This window comes from Symphodus melops, assembly GCF_947650265.1.
Source record: "Symphodus melops genome assembly, chromosome: 2".
NCBI lineage: Eukaryota > Metazoa > Chordata > Actinopteri > Labriformes > Labridae > Symphodus > Symphodus melops.
This window is the reverse complement of record NC_136692.1, coordinates 17,788,599-17,801,399: the sequence shown is the minus strand read 5'-3', so window position 1 is coordinate 17,801,399 and position 12,801 is coordinate 17,788,599. Positions and strand designations below refer to the sequence as shown.

Genomic DNA, 12,801 nt, shown 5'->3' with positions numbered 1-12,801 from the left:
TGTGACAAAGCAATTCATGCTATGAGAAGAGACAGTTTTATGGAACTTGTTCAGAGGAGTCTGAGTATAGTGTGAACTCATTAGCACAAAAAAAACTTAATAAACTTCTAAAATAATGAACTTATTTAATGTCGAATTATTGTGAAAATGACTTCATTAAAAAAACAGCAATTTTAATGATGTTTAATAATCAGTGTGCTTTTTCTTTTTTTAAATAACCTTATTACAGTTTTAGACTTGTTTAAGAGATCATACTTCTTCTCTGTTAGTATGTTGTCTATCATCAGGAATTGACTATCGTTTCTTTACGTTTCACATGACAGTGATCATCAACTGGCAGCTCGCAGGCCACCAGCCCCCCAATGCTTTCCATCAGGCCCCCAGAATATAAATTAACTTGGATGATTCAACAATAAACATAAAATAACAACTTGCATAAGGTGACACCAACTGTTTCACTTCGGGCTTGACAGCTGTCAGGCTTAGGTGGAAGCATTTTTTTTGTAAAAAAAGAAAAGAAAACGCTTGTCTCTTTATGAGGAAATGTATAAATAATTCTCTAGAGATGAGGAGATAAATTAAATGTAACTCTTGTGTGTCACTGTGGGTCATAATTCGATTTTGATTCATGGGGTCATGATTTGATTCTTTAAAAAAAAAAGATTCAAAATGATTCTGGATTTATAACTCAGAGTATGTTTTTGAAGTACTACATACTTATGGATCTACTCCAGTATTTTGTGAGACTGGCTGAATGTATTGCTTCTCCATTTAACATTCTTAGTTAAAGAGCTAGTCTTAGCAATTAGAAGGGAGTGACTAATTAGCCACATTTTTTTATATCAATTTTTTGGAAGTTATGAATTCATGCAAAATCTCAGAATATAAGCATCTACATTTTTACATAAAAAGGTTTTTCTTCCACCTCTCTTATCTACCATTAAAAATAAATACAACTTGTAAGCAAACCTATAGCTGAGCTTTCTAAAAGACATTAAATCCCCAACTTTCCGCATCTAAACAGAACAGAATAAAAGAGTTTTTAAATCTGAATCCTTGAATGGTATTGACAGTGTTCATGGCCTCCATTTGACAGATTAGCTTTGTTGTCAAGTTGTTTCCAATTAAGAATGTTGAGGAAGGTAAAGCCATATCTTTTTCCAAAGAGCGTCATTCCAATGTCTATTACACCTTGTTTAGATTACTGTAAATCTATATGCCGGTGTGGATCACTCCTCTCTCTGGTAGCTGGTGCTGATTGCAGCTGGTTTATGACTGCTAAAAGAAGCCGTGAGCACAACACTCCTTGCTTCTCTCTACTGGCTTCATGTCAGTTTCGGGAACTAGTTTAATATTTTATTATATGTTTTTAAAACGTGAAATGAGTTGGCATCTTCTTATTTGTATGAGCTGTTGCACCGGCATACCGGTCAACACACTAGATGTCCTTGGATATTCTTAGATGCAGGGTAGAAATCAGACGTAACAAAGCCTTTGCCATGGCAGCTCTAAATATGTGGAACAGTTTAGCTCTTAAAATCCGAATTGCTCAATCTTTACTTAAGACAAGCCTCTTGCGTTGGTTTTTAATACAAGTGGAGCTGGAACATTTGATTATGTTTTTATATTGTCTTTTTTATATCGTTCATCATTCGTTGTTTTAATTGTGCTATATAGATAAACTAGACTTGACCTAATCTAATTCCAAGTTCTACAACACCGATACAGTAGGTGGCAGTATGCACCTTTGAAACGTTATATTGAAATAAATACAATAGAATAGATATTGTAATAGATAGAGTACATTTTTATCATGTGCAAGTTTTTTTCAAATTTGTGTCTCATATATAAAATTGGAAATGATTTGGCGCCACCACCATTACATCAATTTATTAACTTTCGCTCAGGTTAGTCGATAAAATCTACAAGAATATCTTTGACAAGAGATTGTTTTGTAACCTTCCGTCGCTCTGCTTTTGGGCAATCAGCTTTCTGTGTGAAAGAATCTCCTCAGTGGAACGACCTGCCAGACGATATGAAGAACTGTCATTCAATCTGCAGCTTTAAACACAAACTGAAAGATCTGCTAAAAGACGCCCAATTCTGTAAGATCTTCATTCATACATTCAACTGTGTCTGTCTGACTGCGTGTGTGTCTGTGTGTGTGCTCAGTGTGTGTGTGTATGTGCTCAGTGGGTGTGTGTCGATAATCTGCTATGTTTGTTACAGACGTGTACATTTTGTATTACTATGTGACATTTTTAAATTGTAACAGAGGGACTGCAGATGTAAACTAGCTCTGAGCTAACTCTGGTGCAATACATCAAATGGCAACATTTATGTTTAATATTATACATGGTCTCTTTACAAATAAAGTTAAAGCAAAGTTAATAGTTTTCAAGAGACTTCACAGACATGTTTGTCACAGGTATCGGGCAGAAAACAGGGAGGAGGACCAATGTGCAGAAAAAAAACCCAAATTATTATTTATCTAAACTAAAAGATCAAGTCAATAAACAAAAACGTATACTGTTCGAAAAAAACAAAATGAGGAACAGTAAAAATCCAAATGATCGAGGAGACAGGGTAACAAAACACACACTAGACCAAACTACAATGAACTGACAGAGAGTAACAAAAGCAGAGACTAGACATGGGGTGATCAGAGACGGATGAGACTAATGACACAGGTGAAACTAATCAGGGTAATCAAGAAGGCGGGAAACACGAGGAACACGGAACACAAGACCAGACACTGAGGACAAGTAAAAAGTAAAACCTGACACTGAAAACATAACTTAAGCAAGCTATTACAAAATAAAACAGGAAACACTAAAGACTAGACTTGAAACACTAAATTAGGAATCTTAAAAACACAACACAGGAAACAAACTTACAGGCAATAGGGGACACAGGGAAACACATTAAAGACTAAAGTAAACGTGTGTAAAGGAATCATTTCAATGTGTTGTAAAGGAATCATTTATACACAGAAACACTAGGGAAAGAATAAAAACTAAAACAAGATGAAATACAGAAACAAAACCAGACAACAACCATGACAATGTTCTGGGGAGATCTTGACTGAATTAAAATTATTGAAAAAACAATTTTATGACAGCATCTGCCTCTGGATCAATAAAAGTAAAATATATTTATTTTACAAGGCTGAGTTGATGGTCTCTGAAAAAAGATTAAAACAATATTATATAATATTGGCCTTGGCAATTTATTAACATGGTTTGAAAGATAAAGTGTTATTAGGTATGAGCAAAAATGTACTACATCCATTTTGTTTAACATGTTTTTTTGGTTTATATTTTGAATGATTTGTTTTCTCTCCATGCTCTTTGGGGTGTGCACCTCGTCGTTTTAAAAATGGGAACAATTCAGCACACAGCAATGAGTCAGTATAGGTTTGTACTGTGTAAGTGTGTGTAAGTGTGTGTGTGTGTGTGTGTGTGTGTGTGTGTGTGTGTGTGTGTGTGTGTGTGTGCGTGCGTGTGTGTGTGTGCGTGTGTGCGTGTGTGTGTGTGTGTGTGCGTGTGTGTGTTAGAGGGATCATGGTTGCTCGTGTCAGTTTGCTCTGTTGTTAGGGTACAGTGTTGGGTTACTCTGTGAACTCCTGCAAAGAAAATATAGAGACACTGAGAATATACAGAAAAAATACAAGATCAGGGGAGGCTTCTCTTGAAATAAAGTCAAGCGTATTTAGGTAGAGCTGAATAATCCAGTCTGCCTTATGTAAATAAAAACTCAGTCGCGAGAAGGAGATATTTCTCTCATCAGCAGGTAAGACTTTTATTTTCAGCTCATAAAGGAATATATTTCAGAACAAGAGTTTTAAAGGAAAAACTAAAAAATACCCTTTACAGGAAAATAAATCCCATTATTCTCCCAGATTTTGAAAGAAATAATTATGTTTCTAATCGTTTTAGAGGTTTAAAAAGTCAGGGTTTTCTCTTGTGCCTGTGTGTAAGATGCATCCTATACTACACAAAGGGAACTAGTGCTACACTGTAAAACTTCAATGTATGTCTCTTTTCCATTCAGCAGATGTTATTTGGTTTCTAAATATTGTTAATACAATTGATTAGAATTGCTCATGAGCCCAAAATGAGACTGTAGCAAGTTTTTTTGTTTTTTTTCCCCAACTAGTCATCCAAAACTCTAAATTCTTTCTAAGTTCTCAGCTCAGTCTCTACATTATGGCGGGATCTGGTGTTGCTCTGAGGCTGCATGAGTTCAGAGAGTCTCAAAACTCCAGAGAGCGTGATGGACCAAACAAATCAACAACAAAGTGAGTGAGGCACATAATTTATCTAAACCTGCAAGTCTTATTGTATTTTCTACTTAAACATGTTAATCTTGTTTGGCGTGTAAAAATGTCCAAATAACAAAAAACATTGCGATATTACCAAGAGATAAGAGTCAAACTTTCACATTGATTAATTGAGCCAGTTATTAAGAGAAATTATTATTTCTATATAGATATATGATGAGTTTGATAACTTGTTCATTTCAAATACATATATACAGTGCATACTTTAAATGTATTAACTGTTAATTTTCATTACAGAAGAAATGTATTTTCTGAAAAGAAAAACCTAAGTAGAAAGTAGCACAAAAGGAAAATCTTTCAGAAAAGTGCAAGTATGAGAACACGGGCCCTCAGCCTTGTGTATTGAATGAATGAATTGTTTCCGTTTCAGACCATCACGTCTGGGGAGAGATGTAAATGGATTATATCCAGGACAACTGGGCAGGGTCCATATTGTGCACCGAAACAATTACAGGTAATGATATGGGTGCATACTTTAAGGTGAGATCAGCCTGTTATTTTCATGTGAAGCACTTATTTTTGTTATGATATAAAGAATGTGTTATCTCTTTGGAGCAAAAATCTGCTCTGAGAATTGAATCCTAAAGGAAACCCTGTCATGAACTAAGATTTCCTCACAAAGTTACATACCTGTCAAATGCCACTTGAGTTTAATGGATTAAGGCTATACTAATGGGGATTAGGGTTTTTCTTCACTCCTTGGTCCACGAAGGATTCATCCTGTGCATCCTGTAGTGCAACATATTCTGAGTACCAGGGCAGGAGCTGGCAGACTCTCAAGTGGTTGAAGATAATGTATCTGATCCGGCCTGGAAAGCCCCACTGTTCCACCAAGAGGAACTATAACAAGCCTTACACTGCAAACAATTGAGGGATTGACTGAGCCTTGAAAAATGTGGGTTTATAAGGATTCAAGAGCAGTTTTAAAGAGTAGTTGCAATCATCCTTTAGGGACCTTAAATAGGTAAAATAAATGTTATTATGGTCACACCTATGTTCTCACAGTACAGGAATGTACTGTACAAAAACACTAATTCAAATTACAATAAGTAAATCCAAACATCACAGAGCGGCATTAGACATTATGAGCAATTTAAAAAATTGTAAATTGTTATTTAGCCATAAAGACTTGACAGTAGGAAAACTGAAATTAAGTACCAGAAAACAGCTTAAAGTCCGATAGGAGTTGCTTATAGGCAGTGCACAGGGTGCATCAAAGTAGATTTTTTTTTTCTATTTTTATCCTCATATCATTTTCTGGACCAGAGTTGAAAACAAATGAGTTTACAATATACATTTCAACATTAATCTAACACCAGTGACATAATCCAAAATCAATAACACAGCACTGTTTTCCTCTTGTTGCAGTTCTGATCCTCTCAGGACATCTCAGACAGGTCTCAACCTCAACAGGTCTCTTCAGCCTTCAAAGCCCCCATGTAAAAACTACCAGCAGAGTTTTGATCTCCGAAGCCTGAGAACCCTGACCCTCCTCCATTACAGTCCAGCAGTCCTGACACAGCGCCCCCCTCAGACATCTTACCAGGAGCACTTTAGTTGGCAGTCTCCTCTCTATCCTGAGTAGTCGAAACAAAAAACATCCAACCAATACCTTGTAAAATAACTCAATAGCTATACACCACAACATCGGTTAAGTACTTCAAGTGAAACAACTCATCTTTTAAAAATGGCTGATATGGTAAAAAATCAGTTCAAAAAACTTTATTCATCCCTTACAAACTTAAAAGCATCAGTGCGCTAGAGCTATAAAACAACAACAAAAACACACATGAAAAAGCATGATAAATAGGTCTTAAATAATTGTTGTGAGCTGTTAAAAGAGTGGCGTTCAAAATAGATAAGAAATAGATCAGTTATTCATGAGCCCGTTGGATGTGGGAGCAACGCTTGACATGGTTGAACAATGTGCTTTATATAGTCGTATTTGCTGTAGTAACTGACAGGAGTTTATTTGACCCTGACTTTGGATGATAAGGTTTTGATATCTGTCATAGTAAATTTAATGGTTTTGCTATTTTATCTTTCAATTAAATTATGGAGCCACAAGAGGGAAGAATTGTTCACATAATGACATAATAAAAGCTCCCCCCACATATGTTTATGTGGCCCATATTCTAGGACATAGTCATGTGCAAGATCAAAAACTAATATTTTACATTATACTGTAGGTACCTCTCTTTATTCAAACTGATACTTCCATATTTTTACTAATAGTGCCCCCTTGTAGCTAAATGATGCAACAGCAGCTTTTATAATATGGCAAAGCATGCGATCATTGTGTTGTGAAATCTGCTCTGACTAATCTAAATTCATTTTGATTAAAAGGGAAGTGTGTTTAAGAATCATTTTCAATCTTTTATTTTCAAGAACACTTTCACTTCAAAAGAGTTCATACTAACTGGGATTAGGTCTATTTGTATATTCGCTCATAAAAGAAAGAACAAGAAGAGGAGGAAGAACAACAAGACTTGCGTAACGACAACAATACGTTGCTGGCCCTGCTGCACCTGGTGGCCAGCTGTAAGACAAACCTCATCGTTGTAATCATGACTTCAGTAACATGTAAACCTCTGTAGACACACTGTAGTGTTTCCAGCTGATTTGACTTCTGGTCAGTTTAAAGAGAATGCATAAGATCACCAGAGTTCATACATTATTAATAACTAAATGTGTAAGATGAGTCAGACCCAGACCCAATAAAAAAGTCACACTGTCTGACATCACTCTGACATCATCATGACATCGTCAGCTGCAGTTATAAAAACAGTAAAATCTCACTCAGTGGATACAAAAATTAAACATGCTTAGAGTTTGTTCAATGTCTTTTAAGCGCCAATGTTTGTATTTACAATTCACAATTGAAACAGAATCAGTTTTCCATGTTGTTTTAGTGGTTTATGTTGAACAACAATGTGTTAAGAAAAGTTAAATGTTTGATGGTTGGTAAAAACATTTGTCAGAGGAGCCGCCATGAAGGTCCAACACAATAACATCCTAGATAACAGAAAAGGTGGGACAAGATTTCATGTTTGTGATTCCAAATATAACAATAATCCTCATTGTTCTGTTTCTGCGGCAGAAGCTTCTTTTTCTAATGTAATTTTAGTCTTTATTATAGGTCACATTTTGTAAACGTTTGTGAGACGTTCTTGTGTTTTGACCTGCAGGGCCACCATAAATCCACCATGATCACCTTTCTGAAATTATTCTAGATAGTTAAAATAGGGGTTAAAAGATTACTTAGTGTTACTCAAGACAGTTTTCTAGTGCTATGAATTGAGATATTTAACATATTCAGTTAACATTTTAGTAGCCTAAAACACCTTTTTACAATATGTGCAGCTTTGATGGGCCTGAATGTGTTGTAAATAATGATTCAGTTAGGACTTGTTATGGATTTTCCTTTTAAATCAATACACAAGCCAGACATCTTACTGATCCTCATTGACAGTAACTTCCCACTATTTGATTTCTTACTATTATTCTCGAGTACACACCTTATTCAGCTAATTTGAAAGGTTTTACAAATCTGTTTAAAATAGAAATAAAAGCGTTAATTATTTTGAGCATTGTAATGACTAATACTGTCACGGGAGAAAATAGATTTTGGTAAATCAGATTTTATTTATATCGTAGAAAATACTTTAAGTTGTAACACAACCTGAAAAACCCTGTGAGGGTTTCCTGGTAGAGTGTTTGGAAACAGGGTGTGTATTCTGAGGAACTATTTAGGCTGCAGCAGTGACACCAGAATGCTTCATGCAGTACGCATCACATATTTTCTGTTGTTTGACGTTAAGACTTGTTTTAATGCGATAGGCTGACAAAGTGGAGGAATCAGGAAGCTACCCTGACAGCCAGAATTATCACTGATGCTGGGAATACATGCATACTGCATAGCCTACAGGAAACAGAGAAGGACAAATGTTAACTGTCTTAGACATAAAGTGAATGAAAGAAAGATGCACTAGTTATACAATCATCCTCTGTTGTATTTAAATGTCCATGTAAAGCTTTATCAATATAAAAGTGAAAAGATACCAAATTAGGCTACAGAAAAGAAAAAGACTCCAGGTTCAGCAAATTATATGTTGACTTCTAAAAACGTGAAGAAGTCTGAAATACAGTTTCTTGTGCATCTTGGCACTATTTTTATCATGATGAATCTCATTCACACTTCCTGGAGAGATAAATAAAGACTGCTCTGTGTTAATGCCTGTTTACTGAAAGTGACAGAGCACTAGTAATCCTGATTTACTGGTTAGACTGAAATGTTTGCCACGCAGATCGCTTTGGTACACTTGTCCTGTAAATAATAACACTGTTTTGATTCTGGAGTTGGTTGAAGGTGAGTTCAGGTTTATTTTTTAAATTTGAATAGATTCACAGACACCAAGAAAAACATAAACACCCACTGTGATCAACTTTCCTGAGTTTGACATTTTGGATGCCACCATTCTTGATTGTAAAGTCACAAGTCACTGTTGGGCGCCAACTAGCTTAGCAGTTTGTTCACTCAACCTAGGCTATGTATGGAGGCAGCTCAGCTCAACTGTGACCATTAATAATTATGTTTTCTTATGAGTTACCTGTGCTTTCCTTCCTGATTTGAACAAAGGGCGATGCTGAGGGTGGAGCTTGGCTTTGTAGACAACAAGTCCTCCAACCTATCTGGGGATCTGGTTTTCTTGGTATTATTACTTTTAGGTAGCTGGTTCAAATATCCTCCTGTTAGTTGAGTTCATATCCTGTTCAAAAAGCACACATTTTAAGTGTAGTTATGTTATTTTGGCCCATTTTAGCAAGTTCTCTTCTTGTATATTTTCTTGAAGTTTTTTTGTTTTTGTTTTGTTTTTATTAAACACAACTTTTGAATAATAATTTTTAACCTGTGTTCTCTTGCCTTGACTGCTTGGTCCATATCAAGCACATTTTTAACAAGAATGCTTCACACAAGACATTTAAAGCATCTTGACAGAGGAAAGAAAAACATTGAAATAGACGCTAAATCACTAAAACAAACAATTAACATAAACCATTGGAACATTCCTTTCTATGTTTTACTAATTTCAGACGCCATACTTGTTTGAAAGACTCAGGTTTGATTTTTCCCTGAATCCTGAAAACATCTTGGCAGGATGTATATTTTTATGGGCTACACAAAACCTCCCATCTGTTGTATAATTGTTTCAATCTAATGCTTTAGCATTTGTTAAGGTCAATGCTTAAACCTTACAAACAGTTATTATTTTGTATGATTCTGAATAATCAGTAAATGACAAGTTTAGTCAGAAAATGTAGCTACACTATAAAGTTTAAAAAATGTAAATAAAAAGTTACAGTGCTGAGTTAAAGTTTAAAATCTTCAAATAAAGGTATTTAAATTGTTTAATCAATCAATCAATCAATAAATAAATAGCGTCACTTCATAACAAGTGTTATCTCAATACACTTTATAAAAAGCAGGTAGAGGACCTTACTCTTTGTCTGTTAACATTAACAAAAGAACAGGTAAACAGACCATGCTCATCGTTATGTTTACAAAAAGCAGGTAAGAGACTTACTTATTGTTGTATTACAAGAGCCCAGCTTAATCCGTCATAGTGTGCAAGAAAAAAATCCCTTTGATGGTCAGAACTCTTTAACAGACCTTAGCTCATGATGGAACAGCCGTCTACTAAAGCTGCTATGTTAACTAATGCTCAACATCAAAATACAGGTTGGCTGTAAACATTAATTTACATTAATTCCCAGCCGGAATACTGTATTTATCAGACATGTTTACTCTACATGGCACGACCGAGTACAAGCAGAAAGAAGGATAGGATAGGACAGGCCATCTTCACCAACAGTCTCGAGGAACCTAAGAACCTAACCTAAGAGAGCTCAGGAGCTCCAAGAATGCTTATTGACTGAATGAGTCTTCAAACTCGATTTAAAAGAGCTGAGAGATTCAGCAGACCTGCAGTTTTCTGGGAGTTTAGATATACAGTATATATATAGGGGCAATAGAAACTGAATGCTGCTTCTCGTGTTGGGTTCTGACTCAGCTGACAGAGAGTAGACCTGTCCCAGATGATTGGAGTAGTTTGGATGGTTGATCAGAAGGTTACTAATGTATTTTGGCCCTAAACCATTAAGGCACCATCACATCTTTATCTGCTCTGAAGGCTGGATTTGCTTTGAATCTTTGCAACATATTTGCTCTTAATAAATTTGTTTCAGCTTTTGGTGGCAAATTTCTTTTTATTTTCATTTGCAGTCAGCTACAATTATTGCATTTGTTTTGGACATTCCCCCTATACTCTCAACACCTGCCCCTGGTTCTCTTTTAACGTTTGCTATTATTTATTATGTAAGCGAAATGACATGCTCAGAAATTGGTTGAACAACTGTGTGTCATTGTGGATTTGTAGGAATGTAATGCATGTGTGCAGTGTTGTTGTTCCTTGTTCCTTGAAGGAAGTGATGGCAAAACCATAACAGCTAGTCTAACAGGTTATATTACATGGAGGAGTTACGGTAAACGGTATAAACTTGAAGATATTTCCGAGAGCCAACACAGAGGGAAACATTCATCAGCGACCTCAGAGAGAGTCTGGAGCTGAAAAACAGTAAGACAAGTCCTTTCTTTTTGATGGTTTATTTATTTCAATTATATCAAAGTTGTTTCATTTGAATATTTGGATCAATGAAATATCCAATGGATTTGTATTTTATAATCAGTCTGTTATTAAAGTTTCTGTCTTGGAAAAAAAACTTTTTTTTAAGACAAAAACAGAAAAGTATCCAAACATCAAACAAATTATTAAAACATGGACTTTGGGCACCATTTGTGTATTCTTGTCGGGTAAATAATGTCTTATCGTTGTTATATACGGTACTGACTGAAAATAAAATTTCAAATTGGTTTGTGTCAAATCAAAATCAACTTTTGTAGCAAGAGATTCTTGGATACTTAATGTTCTTATACTATCTTGGACTTTTATGTCCGGCCTTTAAAGTACTTCTAAAACACAAAGACAAAAGATTTTCTTGACATGAGATGCTGTTTATGAACACAATAACAGAAAAACATCCACTTGATTTTTCACACAACTGAGTTTAAATAGGTTTGAATGAATTGTCCGTGATAGTATAATTTTACTGTCAGATATATTTTAATTTTAATAACAAAAAAGTTATCCAAGTCCTTTGCAATAATTAATTGTTTTTTAAGGGTATTTAGTATCATTTTTCCATTGAAGATGAATAATCTTAGATTACATATATTTTGCAGCACATTGTTAAAAGATTAATAACCTAAGAACCACACTCGTTCTTTTGCTTTATGTTAGTTAAGCTTTTTTCTACCACTAGAGGGCGTTGTTCACTCTATTCTAAACACATCTGCTGTCCAATCAATAAAGGCAAAATGCTCCCCAAAAATCTTTAACAATTTGCATGTAAGTCAACCCCTCCCTGAAATGATTATTTTTGTCACACTGAAGCTGTAATCATGAAGCTGGGTCTGCTGGTGGTGATGGCCATGGTAATTCTGGCTCCCAGCCTGTCTGATGGCCGGATCGTCTCCAAATGTGAGCTGAAAGAAAAGCTGTGGAAGTCAAACATCCTGCCCAAATCATTCCCAGACAAGCACAAGGAAAAGATTCTGGCAATAGGTGAGGTTCACAAGTTTTTTTTGCCAACAGGTAAAGCAAAGATCATCAGATGGATTATATAGAAAAAAAACATAACAAAGTTAAGTGTGTGTAATGAGCACATGGATGGCCTACCAGGTAAGTGGAAAGGGCAAATTGGTTTGGGGTATTCAGAGGTTCCTGAGCCAGGGCCTTTTAAAGGACAGATAAACTTTTTTGATTTAAAAAAATAAATAAAAAAATGCAATGACTTCTAAATAAAAAACAAACAAAACAGTTGCAAGTTGAAACATTTACATATAAAACACAAAACTAATGTTTTTTTTAAAGATTATTTTGTGAAATTTCTTTAAAAAAACAATGAAACAAACAAAAGAAAACAAAGACAACAAAACAACCACAAAGACTTGAGTTCCTGTAAACAACTACAAACCTATTTCCTAAAATGTGGAGCTGACTAAATATAGAATAGAAAAATAAGTTTTTTTTTTATTATTTGTGTCCCAATCATGCCACCAACCTGTTCATCAGTTTTCTTAAGCATTCAGTCTTATTTCAGTCTTTTGTTGTCACTGACCAAATTTCTTTGACACATGGTGCCAACATCAAACTGAAATGAACACAACTTTTTCAAAAAAACATTTTAGATTAGATTTCTCAGTTCCAACATTCAGCATGTCATTGTGCTATTTTCAACCAAATATAAGGTGTAGTCTTTATATTTTGTAAATTTCAAACAATGCTCATAACTGTTAAGTTTTACAAAACCCCAAAACAGAATATTAACCACTGCTGGGG

At 35.1% G+C, this 12,801-nt stretch overlaps 1 protein-coding gene across 1 annotated transcript in view; it reads left to right on the top strand.

The window, feature by feature from the left end:
- Nucleotides 1-10,919: 10,919 nt before the first annotated feature.
- LOC306820580 (uncharacterized protein) overlaps nt 10,920-12,801 on the top strand; it is a 4,270-nt gene continuing 2,388 nt past the window's right edge. The window contains exons 1-2 of the mRNA XM_079338459.1: nt 10,920-10,977; nt 11,854-12,024. Coding sequence (XP_079194585.1) covers nt 11,862-12,024 — 163 coding nt within the window. The 5' untranslated portion in view covers nt 10,920-10,977; nt 11,854-11,861. The remainder of the gene's footprint in view (nt 10,978-11,853; nt 12,025-12,801) is intronic.